Source organism: Oreochromis aureus, linkage group 13 (genome assembly GCF_013358895.1).
Source record: "Oreochromis aureus strain Israel breed Guangdong linkage group 13, ZZ_aureus, whole genome shotgun sequence".
Lineage (NCBI taxonomy): Eukaryota > Metazoa > Chordata > Actinopteri > Cichliformes > Cichlidae > Oreochromis > Oreochromis aureus.
In genome coordinates this window covers 21,225,261-21,252,176 of record NC_052954.1, presented here as the reverse complement: position 1 = coordinate 21,252,176, position 26,916 = coordinate 21,225,261, and the positions used below count along the sequence as shown (strand labels likewise).

Genomic DNA, 26,916 nt, shown 5'->3' with positions numbered 1-26,916 from the left:
CTCACTGCATCCAAGACTCTACAGGGGGACTCATGCGGCTTTAAATCTGCTCAGATTGAAAATCCATACAGCCCTTTTATCATAACAAATACACCAGACACTTTTAGTACCTCTAACTCAGCAAATTCACTACATAGAGCTGTAATACACAGATCAATCTGTCAGAAGCTATTAAAGGGTTTGTACTTATACTGCGAGGGAATGGATGCTAAATCAAATGAACTCTGAAATCTTCTTAGCACACACCTGGTCTTGTTAGTGCTGGCAGAGGGACACAGAGTGATGTCACCCAGCCAAATGGAGCAGATTTAGCCAGCTTCCACTGAAAAGGTGTTGAGATTTCAGCTTAAATGCTAGCAGTGCTGCTGGAAACAGTCTCCACAGCAAATTGTAAGGAACGCGGGTTATACTTACTTCTGTGATCTCTGTGGAAGTGTCAGTGTATAATAAAACTGTCAAATAGCCTTCAGATGTGTTTTAAAAAGCCTGCCGTCTACTATTTTGCTTTCTAGAAACTCATAAGAAATCCATCTAACCAGAGATGAATGAATGAGCTGAAGTGAAAGTGGCAGCAAAATATAGCCTGCTTCAGAGATGAGAGGCAAGCAAAGCAATAATAACATGAAACAAAGTTAGAGCAATAACACGGAAACCTGGAAATCATAAATCTGCAATGAGATGTGCATGAGTTTCACATGGATCAACAGTGCACAGTGGTCAGCTGAAAGACAAAAGTGAAGGGGCCCATAATAAAAACACGACCATGCACTTGAAATTCATGGAGGAAAGCACTCGTATAAGGCCCCCAATAAAAGGACTTCAAGGTGTTGGAATATCCGCCTCACTGTGGCTCCCCATTGGGTTGAAATCCTACCGGAGCAGAGAGTGAAAACAAATACGTGAACCCAAAGGCAGGACACGTGACACTTCAAAGTGATCCTACTCTGTGGACCTTTTTCCTTAAGGCCACTGTGGCAATCACACCCATAGTGGAACCTAAATCCAGTTGCCTTCCCTTCACCGTTTCCTCCTCCATCTCTCTTTTGCCATCCTGCCGCTGAAGAACACATGAGTCTGATTACTGTTTTACTGTCTCAGCACACCATTAAAGCTGGACGTCAGACCCTGTTACCAGGTTTATTTCTCTCCCGTCTCTCCTCTGCTTCATGTGACAAATTCAGACACGTGCTTAGACCTGGTGTCGTTGATATTTTAGCATATTTAAGACACATGTTTAAATTTGTGATATTATTTTTAATCTATTTCATATGTATAAATTATATACTGCATTAGGCCCTACTGTCTTCTTCCACCTACAATAAAACAGTCCTGGGAGTACTACAGAATAATCACTGACTAACGTGAGACTGTACTTTATGTTGGCATTAAAGATTCAGTATTGTCAAACTAAATTACATATACCCTAAATTTGTAATCTTGGCCCTGTCTGCTAGCTCTTCCAAGAGGTTAAACAGCTGACTAAGGACTCTCTGCAGCTGGCATTTGTAAATCCGGCATGTCTTGCTGGCTTTCCATTAAAGTGAGGTGGAATAATTAATATGAGTCTGGAAGACATTCCTCTTGCTAGAGGCAACATTCTGGCCCTCAGCCTAAACCAACAGTGGGAAAAAACAGGGCTGACTGCAGGCCAAAGCGAGCCTCCAGATGGGGGCTGAGCAACAGCTAGCAGGCTTCGGACAAAGAAGGTGAAAGAGTTGAGATACAGAAAAGGGCAGAGTGTTCGAGGAACTATATGACTGAATACTGAATGAGTCTGTTTGTGTTTTACATACACATAGCATGCGTGCTGTTTTTTCTTGCTCAGTACTGTTTTGCATCTGTTTTGATTACTCACCGCTCTCACTCTTTTCAATGACGTCGACCACCTCGCCTGCTTGAAGACTGATTTCTGCAGGCTCTTGTTTTTCGTAATTGGCCACCACCACATACTGTTCCAGAAGCATGGGGTCCGAAGCGTCCAGACCTGGGGTTGATGGAAAAAAACATGCTGTCAGCCAGCTGCCAGCCATAGGTCCACGAGAACGACTGTTGGGCACTCGTTGTGCCATAGGCCACTTTGTTTGTAGAGCTTAGCCAATCACAATATTCACAAGGTTCAGTGCATCTTCCCAAAAGTCTAGCCATAGAGCTGCATGTCCCTCCAGCCCAACATCAGGGGCAAAGGAGACAGTCTAGAAAAAAAGAACCTCCCACCAAGAAGTAAAGGATCAGACATTCAAGTGCAGAAAATCCATTCTGTTTTACTAAAGGGACTTTATCCGTTTTCTCCAACAAAGCTGACTCCCAGTCAGTAGATACACATAGACACATGAACACAGTGGAAAGGCTCGCAGCAACGGGAAAGCAAAAGGAGGTGTAGAAGTGACAGAAAAGTGAGCTAAAGCCAGCTGAGGACAGGACAGTAGAGTGGGAGAAAGAAATGGTTTCCCTTGGAAAATAAACCATCTGCTAAAAAGCCTCCTTCTCTTCAGTTGGGGCTGGAACTGGAGGAAGAGTAGGGGGGTTGTGTACGCCAATCATAAGAGTCGGCATAAGGGGCCTTAAATAGAACCAGATGAAGGGGCTGGAGCTGTGCTCAGAGGGATGGCCCTCTGTCTCCTTGAAACACTAGAGCTCTGACTACAGCGTGCAGCCCAGCCAATGGAAATCTTCCTCTGTGTACTTAACTGAGTTAACCATATAAGCGCCAGCAGTGACTTAGATTTGTTGACTTGGTTTGCACTCGTTTTCCTAACTGGGTCATCTCACCAGATTTGGGTTCATTAACTAACACCAGCACAGCTTTCTCAAGTAGCAAACATATGTTTTCATTTGTGAAGGCATTTAAAGACGGCATCGTACATAACCGACAACCCGCAACATTTTTTGGTTCCCGCTTTACATAACTGAGTCAAGCTGAAGCCTTAATCTTGAAAAATCCCTGAAACAAGCGTCCCTGAATGGACTAAAGCAGATCTAACAAGTGTCAGCTGGAATCTAGTCACAAGTCAGTGACACTGAGCTCAAACATTAACAAGAGCTTCTGTGGATCACTGAGTTCAAAGCTGTGTGGAGACAGGAGGAGCTTCTGTGTGCACACTTTAGATTATATCTGTTTACTCTATTACTGCAGTTGCAACAGATGTTTACTTTAATGGTGGTTTAATATCAGCAAAATACCAACAAACTTCCTGGAGATCCTAATCTCTTCATGGTCACACTGGTCCAACTTCTAACTAACTGCCATCAGTAGGGTTAGCTTAACAGAAACAGCCAAGCACGTACAAATAAAAGCCATTTTATGGGGTAATCGCAGTTCCTGGAAAGAGCAACTCGGTTTGATCCCGATGATGGAAAATAAAAAAAGTTCAGTGTGATAAATGGAAGATTTGAGCCTTAGATAAGGAATGATTGAGAAGGTTTGAATTAAGCTGCCATTTCTCTAAAGAGCTCACCTGGCTACAATCCCGCAGACTAGAGATTAACATTTCTCTAAATCTAGATAATATTTCACATTCAATTCAGGGACTGCACTTGAAATGTCAAGGAGCTAATAACTCACCAAGATGAACTCAGCACCATTAGCATCTCACATGTTGAAACTGCTAAAGAGTCTGACACTGGATTACTGTGGTCGGGCTGCGGTTTATGAAGCTTCACGTTATTTATGCAAGATGTTTTGTCAGACCACAAAATTGGGTGCAGAAACAATGGAAGGAATATTATATAAATATTGCCTTTTTAGTTTTCACTGTATAATATGACAGTAGTTACTTTGTTACAGCAGCCAGAGTTATTTATTTTGACACGATTAATCGAAATGTGTTGTTAAATGGTTTGTTTTAACTCACAGGTCAATTAACTCTCAATGAGGACGTGAGCAATTACTGCGTACTGAGTAACTGAGTAATTTCAAGTCTATAATTTCGCCTGTATTTATGGAATATCTCCGACTATATATGTTTTCTATCATGTTTCATATCTGTCAAATATCACAAATTTTGTAGACTGGGGAAAATGTTAAAACATGAGGAGAATTTAAATGTTTCCAGGCATCATCCCTGTACTTGGTCTGTCCAGATTTAAATGTATTAGCATGCAAAACCTTTATCAAGTGTAATTTAAAATAGCTTTTATAAACAGGAATGCCATTATGTTGATTTAGCTACTCAATGCTGGTTGTGAAATAAAACACTGACCTCTATGGAGCCCACCTCCAAATATCTTCAAACTTGGACATTGTTTTATCAAAGAAAAAGAAAACAGAGGGCTCATTTGTCAACAATGCATTTTCAAGACAGATGAAAATAATACTCAGGTCATGAGCTCATAAAACTCTGTGTCACAAGACGTAAATGTAACCTTCTTTAGCACACAATTAGCAGCTGCTGCAAGAAAACCGTAAATCTGTGACCTGAGTGACTAAAGACTCTGTCAGCAAAGTCAACAGGCCTGAAAAACAAAAGCTAATATTTCATCCTCTTTCAGGAAATGAAATGTTTTGCAACAGCAGGAAGACAGAGCAAGAAGAACATGTGTGTGGGGAAAAAAAGCAGACTTGAACAGGATAAGCCTAATTTCGAAAGAGTGTATAAAATGTGAATCATACAAACTGTGTACAAAACAGTGTTTCAGCCAACACAGTGAAACATAGTGATCAAAACAACTAAAATATACACATAGTATATCCAAAAGAAAGGCAGCTGCAGACTGTATGGACACTATTCACAACAAACACTGCTGAAAAATAAAATATATTTAAATGTTTTTATCAATAGCTAAAAGTAATCCTGCCCCTGTAGTATCTGTAATATCCTGAGAGCTCACCTGATCAGGTTTATATCTTTGTGAATGTGTATGTATAAGTGAAGGAAACCAGAAAGAACAAATTTGTGCCTCTAAATAAAAAGCTTAACCAACCCTAGAACCAAGAGACACTAAACCATAACTATTTTTGATTAGGCTGAACTATTTTGCAAAATAAATAGGCTACATGTAAAAAGTATCATTTCATTGTAATTATTTCAGTTTTTTTAACATGTGCGTCTACGTGCAGAAACACAGTTAAGACACTATGCATGTTATGCCATATTAACTTGTTAATGATTGTCACATTACTGTTAAATTGCCCAGAATGTGTTTTATTTTTTTATTGTGTTAAATTAGAAAAGCTGTGACACTGTGAGTGAACTTAATCGATTGGTTGGTGCGTCAGAAGAGCTACAAGTGTGAAAACTGTCTTGTTACCATAGACAGTACAAAACATGGACGTAGCATCCAGATCAGAAAAATGAAGCTAACGTGAAGTTTGTTAAACCCAGAAAAAAGGATTTCTGGTACTATATAAGTTTATGGAAAAAAAACAGCTTTCTGGCTCGACCTCTGTACATGCTTTATTTTTATGGGCGGGCCACTATTTAAAAAATAAGTCTATTTTGTAAACTTGGTTCATATAGTGTTTTACAATGAAGGATTATGTCTGGTACAGTGTGCACACTGTGCAATTTCCCTGTCAGACCTACTGCTGCTCGTCACACCCGGCAACATCCATCTTGAGGCATCTTTTATACTGTAAATGCTTTTTACATCACTCACATTCATGTTAGGCCAAGTTTAAAATAAAAGCGTTCTTTTACTGAATATTTTAAGTTACATCAGTTTAATTCCAAGGAAAAGGAGGCAAATGAAAGCCAATTTATATAAACTAAGAGGAATTCAACTGGAAATGAATTTAACTTTTATTGACATTTATCTGTTTACATAAAGTAAGATAAAAAGCTGAGGGCAGCTGTAGTAAAATCTACGTGCACCTTATTTGTATTTTCTTGCGTACCCTGCATGACCAGTGACGACCAAAAGTATTTATGAGCTTTGAAAAGTATTTCTTCTCGGCTTCCATCGGATATTAACCGCTCTGTGTTTATCTCTCCTCGCTCCTATTTATACACGTGCTTCCTGCTCCCACCCTTGCACTCCCAAATGTCCCAACTCCATTCAACCCCCAACTCCACCCCCATTCTTCCGTCATCAGCTCCATCCAAGGATGATGACAGTTTGGAACTTTGCAATAATTCATCACCAACAGGAGGAAGCCAGAGAGTCTAGTCTACTCATTCTCTTTTTTCCTAAAAGACAGTTTTCAGGCTTTTCAAGCTTTTTGGTTGGTAACATGGTTGGCACAGGTCGTTATATTTTAGTGCCACATTTCTAACCCTGGGGTATCTTTGTAAGAGCAGAACCGTGTTGAGAAGAGTCAAATTTGGCAAGGTGCAGTGCCTTTGTTTGGCTCATCAGCAGCAGATGTGCAGCTGGATTAGAAAGGGACATAGAACTGCTGTTCAATGTAGTACAGATGTACTCATGTCATTGAATCAGTATGTGGCCCTAAGGGAAAAGAGGCAGACCACAAATAAATAGTACAGAAACATTCACCCAAATCATCTCAGTTAGACAGCCTTCACATTTCAGTTAGAAACTGCTGAATAGCTTCATCATCCTCACTTTTGTCTGCTGATTCTCGCAGTAAAGTGTAGCTCTGCAGGATAAAACTATTGGAGTTCCAAATATCTCATGATCCACTCGGTAAACACTGAAAGTCACGGTATGTTTATATTTACTACATGGGTTTTTGCTTTTGAAAATTTTTTTATACAAACTGCAGAGCTGATGATCTGAAGGAATCGAACATATTTTTGGGGGGTTACTTCACTCTGTGTTGTTGCCTTTTTTGGCACAAAGCTACATTTCTTGAAAAACAAGTGCACAAAAACAAGTGCTGATCATTGGAAAATATGAAATCACTGCCAGGCTGTGTATCATGTGAGTCGCATCTTTGTCCGCATACGCATGATAACAACAGAACAGGGACCCACTCATAAAAACACTGCTCTACAGCACTACTAGAGGCAGTGTAAAACAACCCAAAGTGCACCTTTAACTTCACTGGATGTTGCTGATATGAAAAAAAGAGACTGGAATCAGTTTCAAACCGCTAATTTAATGAGCGAGACTCCTCCACTTCATCAGGTTTTCCAGTCGAAAATCTGACGCCTGCACCACCAAACGACCAGAACGTGAGGAAAAAGAAACATAATGGATCCTCAGTTTTACTTACACAAAATCCTAATAAAAATATGCATTTGCAATTTTTTTTCTCAACAGAATGGTCTTTGAAGAACTGTCACTAGTGATCACTTATCAGAAACCGTGCATCCTGTACTGCATCTGTTCTGTGCTGCAGGGGCCAGAGTTCGGGAGAAACGGAAAAAAATTCTATACCAAACCTAGAAATCTGTGCATGAAAGGAGCTGTTATATGACAACAACTAATAAATAAAAAAAACATCTCTTTGATCGACATTTGATTTACACCTTAATTAACACATTTCATGTACTGTGAGACTCATAATTATGCACGACTCAACAAAAAGGCCCAGTATTCAATAGCTTGTCATTGACAGGGAAGCTTGCTGAAGCAGCGTACGGCTGTTAAAGTGGTTTGGAAGTCCTCATTTGCCTTAATGATTTCCTATGCCAGTTTAAAAATCACATCCATCTGCAAACACAAACAAACACACGGCCCTCTTGACCCACCCACCATCTGACTTGTTACCAGATTCCTTCCAACATGCACACGCGTACACCCATGCATACTACATGTAGTATGTAAACTCCCTCACAGAAACAACCTCATCCACACATATGCACCCCCATAGGTCCTGAGAGACCTGCAGCTCAAATAAAGACAGCAAGTCTGCACACATAAACACACTCACTGGGCCTTTGCGCAGCACTGACATGGTTTCCACTTGCCACGTAAACCTCCTCTCCTCTCCAGCTGCTTTTCACATGCACTACACCCCCGAGCGCTCCATTTCTTTCTTTCCTACTCAATTTCTATCTGTCTTCTGGTTAGCCAGCTCTCTTTCTGAACGCACATAAATACTAAATCTTTGAAGCTCCTGATCTCCGGCATCCTATGAGGCACAGTAAGCGGCAGTTGATCCTGTTTCCTTTAGAGGTTCGCTTCTGACAGCGTGTCTCTTCACCTAACAGTGATTCATGCTGACCAGCTGAGTATCGGCAGTCAGTCCTGACAAATCCATTATATGCTAAAAAAATATGGCATGGCTTTCTTTGAATCTCGTGTAGATTGTTGCCTGGCTATGATGCAGAATCAATCACTGCTTCGATCTTGCAGGGCTCCAGAAGCGTGAGTCACAAACAAGAAATGAGATGTGGGTCTGATTTTTACTGAAAACACATGACAGATGAGATGCCCAGTTTATATAACACAATTTCCTTTCACTACATTTCTTTTCACTACCCTCCATCTAGTATCAGCTCTACCAAAAAACACAAAAAGAGAAGAAGAACATTTTTTTAAATCCCAACACAGCAAATGATGACAGTACTGTCACAAAGCCAAAGATGATAACAAAACCAAAGTGAATGATCATCTGTGAGTGTGCTGTTCCTGTTTTCTTCTCTTCCCAGGTAAACAGCGTTCCAAATCAAACCTCTAATCGCTCAAAGTTTTGTGGTGAGGGGTTAAATTCTCTGTTTTAAGGCAGGGGATCAGTAAACTCTTAAGGGAAACCTGCAACGTGTAATTATGGAATACATAAGCTGCAGCTACAGCAGAAGTTCACCACAGACTCACTGCACTTATCTGCTGTCCTGCTTTGAAAGAGAAATATCAATCTTTGACCACTAATGTCCAGCATGGGGACTATACTGGGGGCTTCAAGATCAAGTATGGGGAGCTTAAAACAGTGTGTGCTGTAGCTTGACTATGAATAACAAACCAGCATAAGTACCAGATATAAAGTGTATTATTGTGCTTTGATTATTAAGACTTGAACCAAAAAATGTTTAAAATAAGAACAAATACATGCATATCATAAAGTCTGCAAAACAGATCAATTTTAGATCAAACTAAATTATTCAAAATAAAAAGGACAGCTACTATATGATAAAACTTTCCAGGCAACTGATATGAATATAACTGGAAGACAATCTAATATCTTGCACAGACTGAATGCAGGCAACACACACACACACACACACACACACACACACACAGCTGAAATAAGACAATTTTTTCCATTCCAGTATGTAGCTGGAATTCACTGTTACATAAAGCCTCAATACCGTGGAACGCATAATGAAATTAGGCTGGGGTCTTATTTCGTTTGGTGACAATTCCAGCGCAGCTTTTCCTCAGAGTGTGTAAGGTCGGGGGGGGGGTCCCATTTCACTGCAGGGCAACCTGCATGTGACGAATAAAGCTTTGATTGATTGATTGATTGATTGATTGATTGAGTGGATCACCCACAGCAAATGAACTTCCTAGGAGCTTTTATAGCCCAGCTATGCCATACGTAACTGCTGCAGACTGCAGGAAGCGATGGCCAAAGCAACTTTACATCTGATTGCAGGACTGACGTGTAATTTGTAATGCGTGCGGGTATTCTGAGACTTCGAGCACGCAAGTGGATGCATGCACAAGAGCTGCACAGCTGTTCACTAAAACCCCTCTCATGCTTTTCCTGCCACCTCCTACGCTCGTATCCCCATGCTCAGCTGAGTCACTCAGCACTCTAACACACAAATATTAATGCAACGGCCTATTCTGGCAGTGCAAATGCAGAGACACAGACAGGTGGTCTCGCCCACATTACACTGTTTTCCTGACCATTTAATAATACCACAGGAGTGTTTATGGCACCAGAGTCACACTCATGGCGGACAGTTTGGAAAAAAGAAAACAACACATAATTCACAGCAGCACAACCAGAAATGTACATGTTATTTATTTAATAGTTTTATTTCTAAACTGCCCCAAACAGTTATCTTCATAACCAGCTAATCTGCAACTTATTTTCTTGATTAATTGAGAGATTCAAATTGTTTAGTCTCCAGAGAGGCCTAAAGCCAAATATAATCAATTTACTGTCACATGGGGCAATGAAAGGAAGCAAATTCTGCAATTAAAGAAGCAGAAAAAACCCATTTAGCAATGCTATCAAAGCTGAAAAATATTAATATCATATATTTGCTGATACATTTAAATCTTTATCATCTTACTGTGGTCGTCTATCTTCTTAAACCCCCACAAGAGATATCAAGTTTTTTTTCATTATCCACAAACACTGATCTCATTTTAAGTTCTGCCTAAGACTCCATAAGACTTTGACAGGTAGAATTGCAGGAGTTGCCTTTTCTTTTAAATTTAAAGCGGTACAATTCTTTTAAAACCCATGAAAATTTAAATGAGGATATTTTCTTACCCGATTTACGTTTGCCAGAGCCTCCACAGTCTCTGCAAAAGAAACAACAGCAGAGCAACATGGTCAGAATGAGCGTGTAAGCAAGAAAGGCCAGAGCATTTATATGACTGGTTACAGCTGAATCTTTGCCCGGGACCATCCAAGTGCAGTTGGCACACAAGTACCAGCCAAACCCTCGCTGAGAATGCACGAAGAACTTGACCCACTACTAGTGGGAGGGAGACAGGGTGGGATACGTATGAGTGAGTCGCACATTAAGTGTGTCAAGGAACAACAAAGGAACCCATCGGCCCTTTTAGCCAATGTGTGTATATTTCTGTTAAAAAGCTAGATATGTTGTACATGAGGGGGGATGCAGCTGCCTCTGTTTAACAGAACAGCATTTATTGACTTTACAACAGTATCATATCCCCCTTTAAAGTCCCATTCATCTTAAGATGTGAAAGCATCTTTCTGTTCCGAACTATGAACTGTAGAAAAAAAACACTGAAAGGAAGCAAGTTAGGGTCAATGAACCTGCTCTGTGCTTTGACACTCATGAGGTCACAGAGCAGCGACTATCCCTTCACTGCACCCACGCTTACTGCACTGCTCAAAATGCTGAGCTTAACCATCAGAGATGGGATATTTATGTTTACTTTGTCAAAATACTACATGCAGTTTTCCCACTCAGTGTACTGCAACTTGTGAAAACACATTCAAAGTCTACCAAACAGAGTACCAAGCTGCAGGTAACAGCAATAGAAAATTTCTGTGTTTAATTTACTCAAGTGAAGCGTTTTGGGGGTTTTTTTCTCTATTTTTTTAAATGCAGTGCTTGCGCTGTTGAATTTGTTAAGATGCTTTCCTGAACTGTTTGTGGTTTCTTTATTTGTACGCGTTCTCTCAAAAAAATAAGCATTGATTTGTGACGGCCACCTCGTATTACAACAGAACAGGTCATTAGCCTAATTTCCAATTGTCACCGTTGTTCGATTCAGCCTCTTTCACACTGACGGAAATTTGTCATTTAGAGACAGGCAATAAATAAATGATGAATAGTTTTTAATTAATTCATTATAGTGTTGTTGATTCAATTGGAGCGCTCACGCTTCATTAATTGCAATGCAGGCACACAAGTGATGGTACTTCACATAATTACTCCATTCAGTTTGATGGGAATTTGTTTATAAAGTGGAAATGCATAAACATTTCAGGGCAGACCATTTTAGGAAGTTCGGGCTGAGTGTTATGTCCTGGTTTAGTTAACTTGCAGAGAGAAAACACCGAGGAGAAGTTGAGTTTTGAGACAGATGGGAACAGACACCTGGCTCTATGGAGGGCCAGCAGCAGGACTGGAGCCACAGCCAGTTATGGATATGAGCACATGTTTGGATAAACCCTGTTCAACGTTTGCCAGGTTACAGTCTGTTCATCAATACTCGGTGTTTCATTGAATCAAGTTACCACAAAAAACTGCAATTTTCAAAGTAGATTATTTGACACTGCTGTACAAATAAGCTATTTCGCATTTGTTTTACTTCTATATAATGAAATAAGTAAAAAAAATTCAAAAAAGAAAGAAAAAAATTTATTCGTGATAAAATAATATCGGCACAATTTCTCTTTTTCCCCGATGAATGAGCAAAGTAAACACAGATAATTTATGAGACAATTATAAACATGAATTGCTTATAGATTGATTAAAAGATTAAATAATAGACTGACTAAATTGACACTGAAACAAAAAGGCCATGAACTGAATTTAGACGGCGTAAGAAAAATCATCAATCATTCATGATGTAACAAACCCAGCAGCAATATAAATTTCATATCTTTCGATAAGATTGATGAACAGAACAAAAAACAAAGTTAAACTTTTGTGCCAAGCCACATAAACAAAGCTGTGGATTAATTAAAAAATGCATAGTCCAACTAACAATGGAAAGCTTTAAAGCCCCAACTTTATAAGGAAAACACATCTAGGGTTTAACAAAATGCCAAAACAGTCACTCAAGTAATCACTCGTCACCACCAGGCTATGCAGAAGAGCATCTGTAAATGCAAAACCTTGAAGAAGAACAAGAGCAGAAAACTACACAGCGTGCAACTACTGTCTGCTAAAAACTGGAAACAGAGGCTACAATTCACACTGGCTCACAAAAATTGTACAATAGATATAAGAAACATGTCGCCTGGTCTGATGAGTCTCAATTTCTGCTGCAACATTCAGATAGTAGGGTCAGAATTTAATGTAAATAGAATGTAAAAAGCATGTATCAGCGTATCAGCGATTCACACTGCTCATAGTGATGTAGGTCCATTTTCTTTGCACACTTTGCGTGCCTTAGTTGCAGCTGAGAATCCTTTAAATGCTCTACCTCAGTATGCTGACCATGTTCATGTATACAATCTACCGATCTTCTGATGGCTGCTTCAGGCAGAATAACACAAAGCTCAAATTATCCCAAACTGACTCTTGAACCTGACGATGAGTTCACTGCACTCAAACTCCAGATCTCAATCCAGCAGAACACCTTTGGGATGTGGTGGAATAGGAGGTTCACAACTTGGATGTGTAGCCAACAAATCTGCAGCAACTGTGTGATGCTATCATTTCAAGGATGGCCAAAATCTAAGGAATATTTCCATCGCCTTGTTGATCCTGTGCCACAAAGAACTGAGGCAATTCTGAAGGCAAAAAGGGCTCCAACCCAGTGCTAGGGAGATGTGGAAAGTGTGTGTTATTCCATTGGTTTCAGATTTTCCTATGTGTCAAATTGTTATAGATGTTAAATATTTCTTAATTATTTTAAAGAGGTCTTCATTTGTTTTTATTTTGCCAAAATCTGCTTGTGCAGAGATGAAACTGAGGTAAGGCGGGGAAGAAAAATGGAGATAAAGTAGACTCTTGACATGCCCTGCTTGCTTGTGACCTGTAGCACAGAGGTGGAGTAATATCTCTCCCAAGAGGAGACTGAGCACACAGTTCTGGCTTTGTGTACTTTCCTCTTATCACCAGTAAAATCTAATAGGTGAGAGGAAGGCAAGGGGAGCGAAAATATGTCCAAACACTATTACATGTTTAAGACTGTGCTTGTGTATTTAGAGGTAAATCTCAACTTCTAAATACACAAGAAGCTGAAAAATAGTCTTTTCAAGCCATAAAGTTTTAGTTTCATCATTCAGACCAGGATGCACATATAGTACAGGACACACGCACTAGCACTGAACACATGATTAAAAATTCAAACTCGTGAGGATCCATCTGAAGCTTGAGTTGGGAGTGACCATCTGTTTGCACATAACTGCAAACTCTTTGTAGGTGGGCCTATTACAAAAAAGGAATGTGTAAGATATTAGCACTTTTTTCTCTCATTTTTCATCCAAGCCAGAGGACTGAGGTATCTGCCTTTCTTCAGCACACAGACACTTCTGCACGACCTCAGATTAACCTCTGCAGGAGTAACCTTAAGCTCCAGAGTCAATGGGTCGACATCACTGAACAACAATCCATTACGATAGGGTTGTGATTTGCACATAATCTCTTACTACACCGTTTCTGTGCATATCCTGTAACAAAAAAAAAAAAAAAAAAAAAAAAAAAAAAATAGGTGGTGAAGTTGACTCAAATCCTCACAAAAGCACACACACTGCTGCAGTCAACCTCATGCACACTGGCCCCAATCTCCAGCAAAGCTTGGCTGCGATCACACACTGATGTCAGGTTAAAAGAATGTTAGTTTGACCGTGTATCAACCACTAATAGCTCTCCTTGTGGTGAAACAATGATGTCGAATTAGGACTTAAGCTGTAAAGAACAGATGAATACACCGCGTTTCATATCTTTTTAAAATCCTTTGCCTTTTGTTGTATTAATCATGTTCTGTATATGCAATCACAATGTGAGGGCTCACCCTCCAGTTAGGTACAAAAAGCAAGTTGTCACATGTGTTTTGGCTGAGATTAAGGTTAGGGTTTGGCATGTAACAACTATAATTAAGGTAAAGGAGGTTAGTCAGGAGATTTTTTTCCCAAATTGCTCGTGTTTACATCCACATACATATATCAGGAAGAAAAGGGCCACAGAATTTCTACAAAACCATCATATGTTTTGAATAGATGCTGCAAAAGGGATGAAAATTTCAACAAAATTCAACTATTTCACTGATGAAAATGATTAACCTCCTACATCTGTCATATGCAAGTCCATGACTGAAGGAAGTTAAAGTTAAGATGAAGGACTGACCTTCAAGTCACACATTATGGAGGTAATTTTGCTTCTTGCATCGCTGTTAGATTTTCTTTTCCTTTGCCAACAGGGCTTTTGCTCTGAATCATTGTGGATCATTAGCGTCATCTTGATTTAAATGGTTTTGTAACTCTTGATACTAATGTCTCTTGGATATGATCGAAATTTGCAAATGTTCCAAAACTCTCGTACGAGTAATACTTGGATTATCTGACTCATCTGAATCATAACATCTTAATCTGAATTTGTTTAGAGCTTATGCATAATATAAGCTAAAAGATAGTGTGTATGTGTAACATCACTACTGCAGGCTGCTATTGTATTGCATCCCATACATTAACACTGTGACTTTTATGTCCTCTTGGTGACTTCTTAAATTAGAATGAAACCACTTTGGTTCAAAAAGACAAATTTAAACAAATATCACTGTTTATAATTCACTCTCTCTTTATTTTTTATTAACATTTGTTTTGTTAATATTTTAAATGTATGCGATTGAATCAGGATAGTTTCCAAGCGTTTTGGTTAAAAAAAAAAAAGAAAAGAAAAAATGAGATGGTGTGGTGTAAACTTAATTTGTCTGTATGAAAGGTAAAATGTTATTTAAAACTGACATTATGGGCATATGTGCCTGTTAACTAGATTTAATTATACTTTTCAACACTCCCGTAGATGCTGGCCTCAGAGGTGGGAGGGCTGAAAGCATTTCCCCTCGGGGGTTAATAAACTGAAACTTACTGCAGTCACACTGCAGATACAGCCCATGTATAGTTCTCACTAAACAACAATAATACAGACGCTGGCGGAGAATGTATTATCTCCAGCAAAACACCTTAAAGCTAACTGATGTCAAAATGAGTTAAATTGCTGTGTTTCAAACAGCAGAAACATCCACTTTCCACTCTGCATCACTGTAAAACACTCAAGTGTTCAAAGAGAGACTGATGACTAAAACTTTGAATTTTAATTTTATATTTAGCCACTGGCATTCATTCTCAAAAAGTAACTCTAACTTCAAAACGTCTTCTGCATGTTTCTTATCACAACCTAATTTGGACCCCAGGATGTAAGATGATTTGTAAGACTACTAAAAAAACAACAACATGTTTTTATTATACAAATTTATAACATCTGTCTTTCCAAGTTTGTCTCAAAGCTTCTCTGAAAGTTCCCCTTTCTTGTGAAATATACAGTGGCTCTCGGCCATTAGCCCTCTGGAAATATTTTAAAAGAGGATATCATAATTTGAACGAATTGGGAAAAAGCACTGTAAGAATCCCTTTTGTTTAATTGCATTTAAACCACTCACTGAATAATCATTTTCAGTGATTTCCTAACAATAAGAAATATTCAGATGTCTAAGAAGTATCAACATATTAATTAATCCTTTTCGATGGCATTGTTAATAAACTAAGGGCATAAACACAGGTGAGATGAGTTTTTTTCTCATTAAATCTGCCTTTTTTCTATCTTTCCATATAGCCAAACACAGCTTTATAGATAGATCGATAGATAGAGATATGTAGTGTCTTTTAGTGTCTTTACTCAAAAGGCTTACTTCACTAATATACTACACATTTATTCATCAATATAAATCTACCAACCCAATCAAAAACTGAACGCAGAGTGAGACATGCAGTTATGATGAATGAGGTACCATCTTTCATTCACCCAAATTCCATAGAAACATCTTGTAATTTTTAGCCAATCATGTGGCTCCCTCTTGTGACAAGCAAAACTGTACCTGTTTATTTCCTATGCAGTGCCCACTGTTGAACGTTAGATGGCAGTAGCATCAACAGGCTTGGAGATAAGTAACAGTGCATCTCTATCGAGGATGTTTGCAGGGCATGTTTGAACCGTGTGGAAGGAAATGTCATGACAGGACCAGTTTGCTAGGTTGATTGGACGCATTTTTAATTGCTTTCACGATCTCTTTCATCTCTTTCATTGTGTTTCAGTGAGTGTGAGTGAACTTCTATTAAATCTACAGGAAAGGTTTTTGGTTTCACAAATAAAAACTTCTATAACCATTATTTGTAATGAAATAAATTAGCCGAACAGGACAGCAGAATGGTTCTTTTAAATTTTTAACAAATTAAACATTTAGAAAAACTATTTGTTTCACTGCTGGGTCTTAAATATCATAATTTTAGAGCATAAAAAGAACATATTTTATGTGAATTGCCCAGACCACCCCAGGAGTAAAAAAACAACTTGGGCGGTGCAGGTATTATACTTTAAGATATCAATTTAAGCTACACTGGACTGTCTCTGAGATTAAGGGAGGCTCTCACTTTGAAGTGAGATTAACATGCAGGGGTATTAGAGGTTAGAGGTGATGGGCCCACATTGCTGATAAAAATTAATATCCCGGACATATGACTGAACATAAATCTAATGGAAAGAACAAAATGTAGACAATGAGTGATATTGCAGCCAGGCCGGATTTACTCCCACTCTGACTTTGAACTGAGTATGATAAATGGCTCGCCTGAGAGCCTTATCTGCCCTGAGACTTGAACTCGGACGCGCTGTCGTTACACTGCTGATCCTTCCCCATTTGTTCTGGCATCAGGTGTCACCTCCAAGAAATCATTATTAATAAAAAGCAGGGCTTCTCGGAGCCAGATCAATCAATCATCCCTGATAAAGCAAGGCCTCTGGATTAGGATGGGTCAGCACGAATTAAAGGCAGCTGCTGAGCCACACACATTCAGTTTGCTGCCATATCCAATGTTCACATCCCACCAGAGGGCAATGTTTGGCGTCTAACAGTTCATGCAGACAATGCCAATGCTCAATAACAGCTTGTTAGCACATAGTTATAGATACTCACTCTGTGGGAGGGTTGAGGTCTTCTGACTTAGTCTCAAAGAACTGTAGGACCTCCTCACTTTGGGAAATGTGGGTGGGAAGTTTCATCAGAGCCTAGGAAAGAGAAGGGTGGGAGAAAGCTACTGATTGCAATAAAAACACATTTTAAAAAAACAATAAAAGGTCACACTAATGTGTAAAAGTGCGTCAGTTTGGACTGAGTAACTGGTTTATAACACTTAGTCACTACCCAGTCAGATGAGAAAACCAGGCAGAGATGTGGAGGGTGTGGAGGGGAAGGAAAAAGGCTCTGAGCAGAGAGAGAGGGTTAAAACAAAGAGAAAAACAGAGATCTCAGTTTGGTTGAAATTAAAAAGACACCCTAATGTAATCTGTATTTACAAGAAAGCTTTGTGCTTTCATGACAAATCTGGTTCAGGTCCAATAAATGAGAAACTGCTGCCACACTTGGCAACACACCTGCCCCACATTCCCATCTGTGGGCTAATGAGCATAAGAGGATCAGGTAGCTAACTGCACGCATTGCTACAATTAAAGTCTGCTGATTCATTCTTAGTCTCTCTTTTGTTTTTACCCCTGTGTGCCCCCGTTTCCCTCGTTTCCTTCATATGCTGCCTATTTACATTGGTGACAGGAAATGACCAGCACAGAGAGCAGTTGCTTTCCTGTTGAGGCTGGTGGAGGGGAGATAAATGTTGAGGCCTTGAAAAAAAAACTGTGGTAAATGTTCAGAGGGTAGAGCACTGACAGAGATAAAGCATTCTTCCAAACAACATATAAATGAAAAATGAGTGGTCTCTTCAATAAGAGATGCATTGTGCTGCACACAAGTTGAGAAAAATCCAGCTCTGGAAACACTGAGACATGCAGCTTTTGTCTTACTTTGCAGTAATTATCCAGGTGCTTCAGCCTTCTGACGGCTACATCTCTTATGTGACTGCGGCGAAATAAGACTTTACCTGAGGAAAAGCAGAGCACTGTCAGGTGTATATAACAAAAAACACAAAATATTCTGATTAAATGCTTAAAAATCGTGCTATGATTTAGGCTTAGACGTTCATAAAAGCCCAGCATGATCCCTTTCCAGCTCAGCTGGTACTGACACTGAGATATAAACTTCCAAACAACATATGGAGAACGTCTCTGGAGCTGACTGCTCTCAACTAGTGGGAGTAATGTGAGGCAATTGGATCCACTTTTCCGCTTTTTCCCATTTCCTAATTTCTAACTCTTATGAGACTGAGATTGATAATTGCATGAAGCCTACTAAATAGTAAAATAATGCAAACCATTTGGGGGTTTAAAGGAATACAGTTCACACCACGGTGGGCTTACAGAGAGATCAGAAAAGCTCTGGGCAGACTGGAGCAGCGCAGCTTGTCTAACAAAGGATCTCTTCACTGCTCTCCTCTGCTCTGGCCCACAATGAGTTTATCAGATTAGACAAATCCCTCTCTGCTAGCCTCCTACTGAGATGGCTGACCACAAATTGATTTGGCCCGGATGGAGTATGGAAGCCAATAAAACAAAGCAATGTGGTAGGCGATGCTATGGAGTGTGTAGGAGGAACAACAAAATGTCTAATAAGACAACACTGATAGTGCTGAGTGTGTGCACACTGAGTTTAATCACCTGGCAAAAAAGGAATTATTCTCTTTTTGGGGTCTTTTTGTCCTCCGTCAATTGGAAATTTGTCAAGGATTCGCATCTGCAAAAAAGAAAAAAAATTAAGAAATAAAAATGAAAATGTGACACAAACATTAATTGTGGAGCAAAACTTTAAAAAAAAAAAAAAACCCTTTCTAATACAATAAAGACATGAAAGGCAAGCAATTATAATCATGTAAATGCTTGAAGGCAAGAAAAAACAAAAATCAGACAAAATGTCTATTATCTACCGTGAGTTTAAAGTGGAGTAATCTGTGATGAGATACAGGAAAAGGGGGACTGAAAATTCTCCAGCAACAATTGACCATTTTGTAACAGTACATGAGTTCAACACAGAGTATAATTAAATATCATCTGAAAAACCATTTAAAGTGCAAACCATTTCACTTTGATAGCTGGGGCAGCAGGCAAGGTTACATCACCCTCTTATCTGAAAAAGCCCCTCACAAGGAAGCCACTTAAGCAGCTTAAAAAGCCATCAGGGTGTATAACAGGCACTTTGATGTTGACACTTGATACATATGTCCATTTACAGGATCAATCTCTGAAGAGATTAAGCAGGGAGCTAAACAGGGCTAAATAATGAAAAACACCTCTTTTACAATGAACATTTCCTTCTAAGGGTAGCAGTCCCTAACAGTTTCAACATGTTTCTCCTTGGATACGCATATTTTCTTTTTGGTGACGTTTGCTGAAAAAAAAAACATGTGCTTTGTTTTTTGTGGATGTTTGCCTTTAGTTTTGCATTTACTGAAAAACATGTTAATCTGGGTTGAGATCATATTACTGGCTGAATTTGACCATTGAACATAAACTCTTGGGCTGCTTTTGCACCATATGGCTGAAACTGAGCAGAGAGTATATCCCTGTACACTTCAGAATTCACCCTGCTGCTTCTATTGGCAGTCACATCATCAGTAAACGCAGTGGCATGGTTCTACTGGGAACCATATATGGCAACGTCTTATTTCTCCACCATTTTTGACAGATGATGTGGTATGCTGCACATCATGAGCTGTTTCTTTCCTTCTCCATACTTTTGTCTTGCCATCATTCACTTTGGTGCAAGTTAACCTTGGTTTCATGGGTCCAAAGCAGTGCAGGCTCTTTTATGTTTATTTTCTGGCAACGTCTAATCTGGCCCTCTTGTTCTTGAGAGTAACCAGTTGTTTGCACCTTATTGTAAACATTCACAAAGGCGTCTCTCGATTGCAGACTTTGCAGACAATGATACACCTACCATCTAGATTCCTTGACTTGGTTACATGTTCAAAAGTTATTTTTCTCAACCATGGAAATAATTCTGTCAACATGCACTTTAGCTGTCCTCTGTGGTCTTTCAGGCCTTTTGGTGTTGCTGAGTTGGCAGGTTGATTCATTCTTTAAATAATGCACCAGACTGTTGACTTGGCCACTCAAAGTTTTTGCCATCTCTCTGAAAGGTTCATTTTTGTTTTGCCCAACAATGGGCTCCTTCACTTGCACGGACATCTCTCTAGACCTCATTTTTAAAATTACAGTAAAAAGCCATAAATGCAAAGTTTCTCAGGAAACTGCTTGTCAGTCAACTGTCCAATTGCGTTTGAGCCTCTGAGTATAAAAATGGGTGTATTAACCTAAACAGTTCTAAAGAGTTCATGCAAAATGTAAAAACCCTTGAATAAAAGCTGACTGTCTGAATTTTCATCACATGAAAATTTAAAAATCCATTGTGATGAGGTACTTTCAAAAGGAAAATCTGTCTTTGTCGAACAAATGATGGACCCTGACTGTAGCATCGTCTTTACATTCACATGAGAGCATCTTACAGTAACAGGTTTAAGATCTAGAGGTAGCCACGCCTTTTTCCCCTCCCTTGCATTTGTTCCAGATGTACTTTAACAGCAAATGCTGTGAGTATCAAGCTGAAGCACACTCAACTGGGAGGAGAAGAAGTCTCAGTCTAAACTGAGCCAAAAAGAAACCAGGTGGACAAACAGAATATGGCTTGGAGGTTAAAGTTGGATCCAGTCTGTCTGGGTCTGTGGGAGTTGTTTGTAGGACTTGTGCAGCAAGAGGTGGTTTGGTTTGATGTTGTGGTTCTTTCGTTTCCACTTTAATCTGCTGCCGTTGCTGAATCTAAAAATTTCTCCCAGGGCATAACATATTCCCCCCTCTCCCCCAAACTACAGACTGCTAACAAGAAATAGTTTCCTTTGAAATGGACAGTCATCATTATTGTGTTTTAAGGGAAAAGCAAAGTGCAGGGTCCTGGTTAACCACACCTGCACATAGCCATGGTAAAATTTCTGATCTTACAGTGATTATAGTTTAATGCTGAGAAGGCAAGACATCAAATATGTATATAAACCAGACTGTGTTCTTTAGGATACTATAACTATAACATAACTTTACAGGCCAAGCTGTAATTCCCCCAAATCCCAGTAGTTATAACAACCATATTGTTTATTTGATACACAAAGCTACGCAATCATCATGTTATCAGGCTTACAGCTGGATGTAGCTGTGTACTCCCTCTAATACAGGAGTGTTCACTCAACACTTGTAAGAAACCGCCTCAGCTTTTCATTTGGGAGTGAGGATGATATCACTACTGGAGATCTACGTGGCTACACTCACAGCTCCACGGGACAGTTTGGAACAAAAATCTGACTGAAAACACTCCTCATATTTTGTTTACCTTTAATTCAGAGGCTTTGGGCAGCAGAGATGGTGTAATTAATCTATATTTCTATCCTACACTCTGCCCAGGAAAGTGCAATGTATTAAGTTAACAGTGAGGAATGCCTATCAGGCAACAGGTGCTATGATGTAATGACATTTCCTGTGTTTTAACACACTCTTGGTAATCAGTTTTGTGAATAAATACCAGAGGAAGGAATTGCAATAAACAGTCAATCATCAAACATATCTTTATTTTGTCACAATGATGTGAATTATGGTGACAGGAAAAAAACTGAAATAGCTTCTGTAAACTGTAATGATAATCTCTTGAGCCATTTAAAAATAACTAAGCTCACAGGAGAAAGGAAGAAGAAACCGACACAGAGACTGAGCTGTAACAGAAGACAAAGACTCTTCTGAGAGAGGAATGTCTGAGTGGGAAAACAATCAGATTTCATTGCTGGGGTGTATTTTGACATCTTCTTAGCAATTGTTTACTGCAGCGAGATCATGGTGCTACATCCCTTTGAATAGATTAACTGCTGTTGCTGTTGCAAAATTTGCAGGGTCATCACTATCAGAAACAAGAGATCCATCCATTTTATTTCACACACTGGAAAATATTCTGATTTTTAGTTGTTATAACAATGTGCTCAGTTTACTACAGTCATATGAAATATTTCACAGGAATCTATGAATTCCTATGAAACACCTCATGATTAAGCAGCTTGCCAAACCATCTTTAGCAGCAGTAACTTAAAGCAATCATTTTCTGTGTGACAGTCTGTCACATCATTCTGGAGGAATGGCCTGCACTTCTTTAGTGCTTCAGTTCATGCATAGTTCTCTTAAGGTCCTGCTACAACATTTTAAGGTTGAGGTTTTCTGAATCATTACAACACCTTGATTGTTTTCTTTTTCAACCATTCTCTTGTTGCTTGGGATCATTGTGCTATTGTATAATCCAGTTTCAGAAAAGCTTTGGCTGTTGGACAGATCGCCTCACATCGGACTTTAAAAATACTTGGTTACACAGAGGAATTCATTGTTGACTCAGTGACTGCAACATACCCTTGTCTTGTGTGTGTCTTCAAAACAAGCCCAAATAATCACCCTTCCCCCACCATCCTTGACAGTCGTTTAAGGTGCTGATATCCTTTGTTTAGTTATCATGATCTCATCTGTCCACAGGACGGTGTTCCACAAGACTTACTGTTTGTTCAGATGCACATTTCCAAGCCAAAACCGAAACGCTTACATTCTTTAAAGCAACGGAGGCTTTTCTCTGACAGTTCTTTGGAACAAGCCAAACTTGTTCATGTGCGTTCCTTTTTTAATTGCACTGTTGTGAAGTTTAACATTTAAAATGCAGTTTCTCTGAGCATTGCACTGGCTGATCTTGGGGTGAACTTGCTGCAACATCGAGTCCTGCTCCAGAACGAGCAACATGAAATGACTACAAGTTTGCAGATGAAAAATTGAGTGGTGTGGAACAAGATTTATATAGTTTAAACAAAGACATTTAAAAAAAAACTTAACTGAACAGTTTTTTGTGAACTTTGAAAACTAAAATAAGATAAAAATAAAGTGGAAATATTCCTAGTTTTCATCTCTTTTAGTTTGGCATACATTACAACTTGCCTGATGAGGCTTTGAAAGACATGTTTATTTAGACTCTGGATTTCTACAATACTATCACACGCACTATCAGTTAACTGCTTAAAAAAAGTCTAAAAACTATGTGTTTTTATTGTAATACCCGTTTTAATTTCCTAAAAGAAACTAAACATTCTCAAACAATAAAAAAATACAGTGAAATAGGCTCATGCCAAAAGGCAGTCGGTTTCCAAAGACTCACTTATGTAGATTCCCAAAAAAGTTTTGGTTTCTTGCACTTTCCTTTGGTAATTTGCCATTCATGATAACCATTTGTACTCAGTTGTTTTTAATTGTATCATGGCCTATCATTAAATACTGTACTACCAAAGGTGTGGTTGCTTTGAGTGCCAGCGATATTAACGGTAGCCTGTAGCTGTCTGAAGGCTTCACTTCTGGTGATTCGAGTCACTGAACAGAACCATCGGACTGTTTGTGTGGTGTTGGTGTCTTTTGGAGCATTTTTTAAAAGAAATTATCTAACAAATGTCATAGCCTGCTGTGTAGTCAATCATAACAACAGCCCATCAAAGAGCTCTTCACTGAGGTAAAATAAAGTATCTTATTTGCAATTTGCTATTAATTAGAAGGTCTATATCAGTATGACTTACAAATCCAGTTTATGAATGCGTCGCATTAATCAGGCTTGCTAATATGGCTCTAAAATACCAAATAGTGCAGCCTTAATAATGTTTTATACCATCTTATGGTGCCTTTGCCAGTTCCACACCTTAGTTTTGGTTCCTGTTAACCTAGTTAATCTGGGTAATGTAGTTTGATCACATTTAGTCTATTTGTGTCTTAGGTGTCTCCTTGTCTTTTCCTACCAGGTGTTTCTCAGTTCTTGTCACTTCCTGCTTTTAGTGTTATAACAAACAGGATAGGGCTACATTAACAGCTGCTACACTTCCGAGTCTCATTTCAAGGTGAAATCTTGGTTATGTAGGTTGACGAGAGAGAGAGGAAGAGTGAGAGAGAGAGGGTGAAACCAAGGTAAAAAGATCTAACTCTAGTTATTATGCTGCACTATTACAATGCTAAATTGTTTCAGCATCATTTTAAATAACTTTTAACTTAAGGCCATTCTCGACCACCATTTTTCTCCACTTATGCCTGCAAAACAGCACGTGTTTGATAACAATGTTGGAGAAAAATAACCTTTCAAAGCTTTTTAAAGTCCTGATTCATGTCAGGAATGTAGGCCAGAGAAATTATAATGTAGACAGGGTAGAGCTCACTGCTGGCCTAGTCACTCAATCCTAAAATAATGACAACTAAGGGATTTTGGAGAGGTTTCTGTCCAAAAGGAAACCAGGCCAGCTTGCACACGCCACAATCCCCCCTGTGGAATGCTGTGACCCATGCGACCTATATGCTGTGGTTTAAGGGTGTGTGGAGGGGGAGACCACACTCGCTTGACACACTGACCAAATCTGCTCACGTCAAACATGTGCAGGTCAAAAACATTTCCCTTTGACAACAGAAACAGTGCTTCATGAAATTCAGACTCAGCACTCTTCTCGCATGGAAACAAATGTCTCTAAACCAAGAAATCAATGTGCTTAACTCTCCACATCCATTACAAAGAGTCCACTTCACTTTACGTCAGCAGAAAAGACAAAGGGGGGAGGAATCAGATAAAAAAGGAGATGGGATCCTGGTAATTTATGATAACTGCTTCCCAAAGGAGCAGTTATGAACTATCTTAAGTGCACTGGAGAGGTTTGAAACTTTAGCAGTGAGTGCATTTTTGGATGTCAAATTGGCAGTAAAAAAGAATACTTCATCTTTAAAAGACAATCAGCCAAACAGCTTGTTGATGACAACGATGTGTATATAGCCAGCTTTAAATTAGTAAAACGATGTTAGACACGGCACGAAAAATTGATTAAAAAGGCGTTTCTTGTTCTGTGACCTTATTTAGCTTTTTGTCTTGAATTCATGGTTATCTGATGAGATCATGGTCACATTTGGCCCCCCTCTTTTCAGCTTCTTGAGAACACAAAACATGCAATTGTGCTACAAAAAGAGAGCAACTGTGAAGAGTTTGGAAAAGACTGTAGGTGTCAGTTGGCAGACACACAAACAAGCTCAAACTCATTTGAGAATTGAGTATTTGAAAATTCAGACAACAATGAAACCTTTATTGTCCCAAATTATTGCTTCTGAGGCATCCAATAGCGGTCTTATCTTATATCTTTAAAGTCAGGGTGACAAAATTGTTCTCTACCACAACCCCCAACCTTTACTACAAGAGCCTCCCTTTTGTATCCAATGCATTTTGGGACTGGCCTTACTGCATTACTTAAGCTGCATAGTCCTTTAGTATTCTTACTGACTTCAATTCTAAAAAAGTATCAAGCAATCCATGCTATATGCAGCATATATGAAGACAAATGAAATGCCCTAAACCTAACCATTCTGTATTGACAGCTGCAGACTGTTGTTCTTCATGATTACCACAACCAGACAAACATACCCCGGCAGCAGAGATCCATGCACAAGACTAATGTTTACAAAGACAGGAGAGAAGGTCTCTTTCAGTCAAACAGACCAGGGCAGACTTTTCCTGGCTATTAGCAAGAGACAAGAGAACAAAGGGTTTCATACAGCCAGCCCACCAGAGCCAAAGTGCTTTACTCCACTTTGAGAGGGCCATTGGAGAAGGTCCACAGACAGACTTTTACAAGAAAAGGACTTAATAATATGCACTCATTTCATTTAGGATTTAACTCTAACTTTCTTTCTAGGAAACAAACTATAAAAAGGCAGATACAACACGCATTTCCAAAACAAAACTTTGATGCTGTGTAAAATCTAAATGAAAACAGAGTGCAATGATTTCTAAACTTGCGTCACAAAACTCATAAACCCTTATTTTATTCACAACAGGGCATAGAAAACATAAAAATGTTAAACTAAGACATTTTACAATTTCATTAAAATAATATTTTGGGGATGCATTAGTGTTCTCAGTCCCCAAACATTTACAGACTTTGAGAAAAATACCAGTTTATAAGATTTGTAAACAACTGGATTCTTTTTTTATTTACATTTTACACAGCCGTTTTTGGAATTGGGTTTGTATTCTACTGGTACAGGATCCTGTAGAAGAGCCTAAGAAGTTTGACCCATACTGCATTCTGCATTCTGAAGTCATGTTTTTTCCTGCATCTGGTGACTGGATTTCCCCTATTTTCCTATTTCCATGCAGTCGCCTTAAATAAGACCTTTCACTAAGCAGGAGCTGGACAGAAAGACGTTGACCGAAAGGTCAAACTGGCCTTGCAGAGTTTAATATAGCAATACAACAGCATATATTAGAACCATTCTTAATAGAAAACATTGAGCTTTTGGGTAACTGCCTGTGCAACTTTATTAAATCTGTAAAATTATTTTGTAATCGTTGAAGTGTAACGTACCTGTAGGTCAAAGAATTTGCTGTACCTTCTGTAGATGACATGGGAAGTGGAGTCTGAGTAAGTAACATTGATAAGGTACACCTGCAGAGAAAAAAACAAATAAAAGAAGCCCATTAGGAACAATGTCACTTTGTCAGAGACATCAT

At 39.1% G+C, this 26,916-nt stretch overlaps 1 protein-coding gene across 2 annotated transcripts in view; it reads right to left on the bottom strand.

Annotated features, from left to right (window-relative positions):
- The window catches only part of sh3pxd2ab (SH3 and PX domains 2Ab), a 61,667-nt gene that overhangs the window by 21,958 nt on the left and 12,793 nt on the right, over positions 1 to 26,916 (bottom strand). For both annotated transcript variants that reach the window (XM_031757184.2, XM_031757192.2), the window contains exons 2-7: positions 26,771 to 26,851; positions 18,993 to 19,068; positions 18,243 to 18,319; positions 17,362 to 17,453; positions 10,292 to 10,323; positions 1,856 to 1,984 (exon numbers count right to left, since the gene is read on the bottom strand). In XM_031757184.2, the coding sequence (XP_031613044.1) occupies positions 1,856 to 1,984; positions 10,292 to 10,323; positions 17,362 to 17,453; positions 18,243 to 18,319; positions 18,993 to 19,068; positions 26,771 to 26,851 (487 nt within the window). The remainder of the gene's footprint in view (positions 1 to 1,855; positions 1,985 to 10,291; positions 10,324 to 17,361; positions 17,454 to 18,242; positions 18,320 to 18,992; positions 19,069 to 26,770; positions 26,852 to 26,916) is intronic.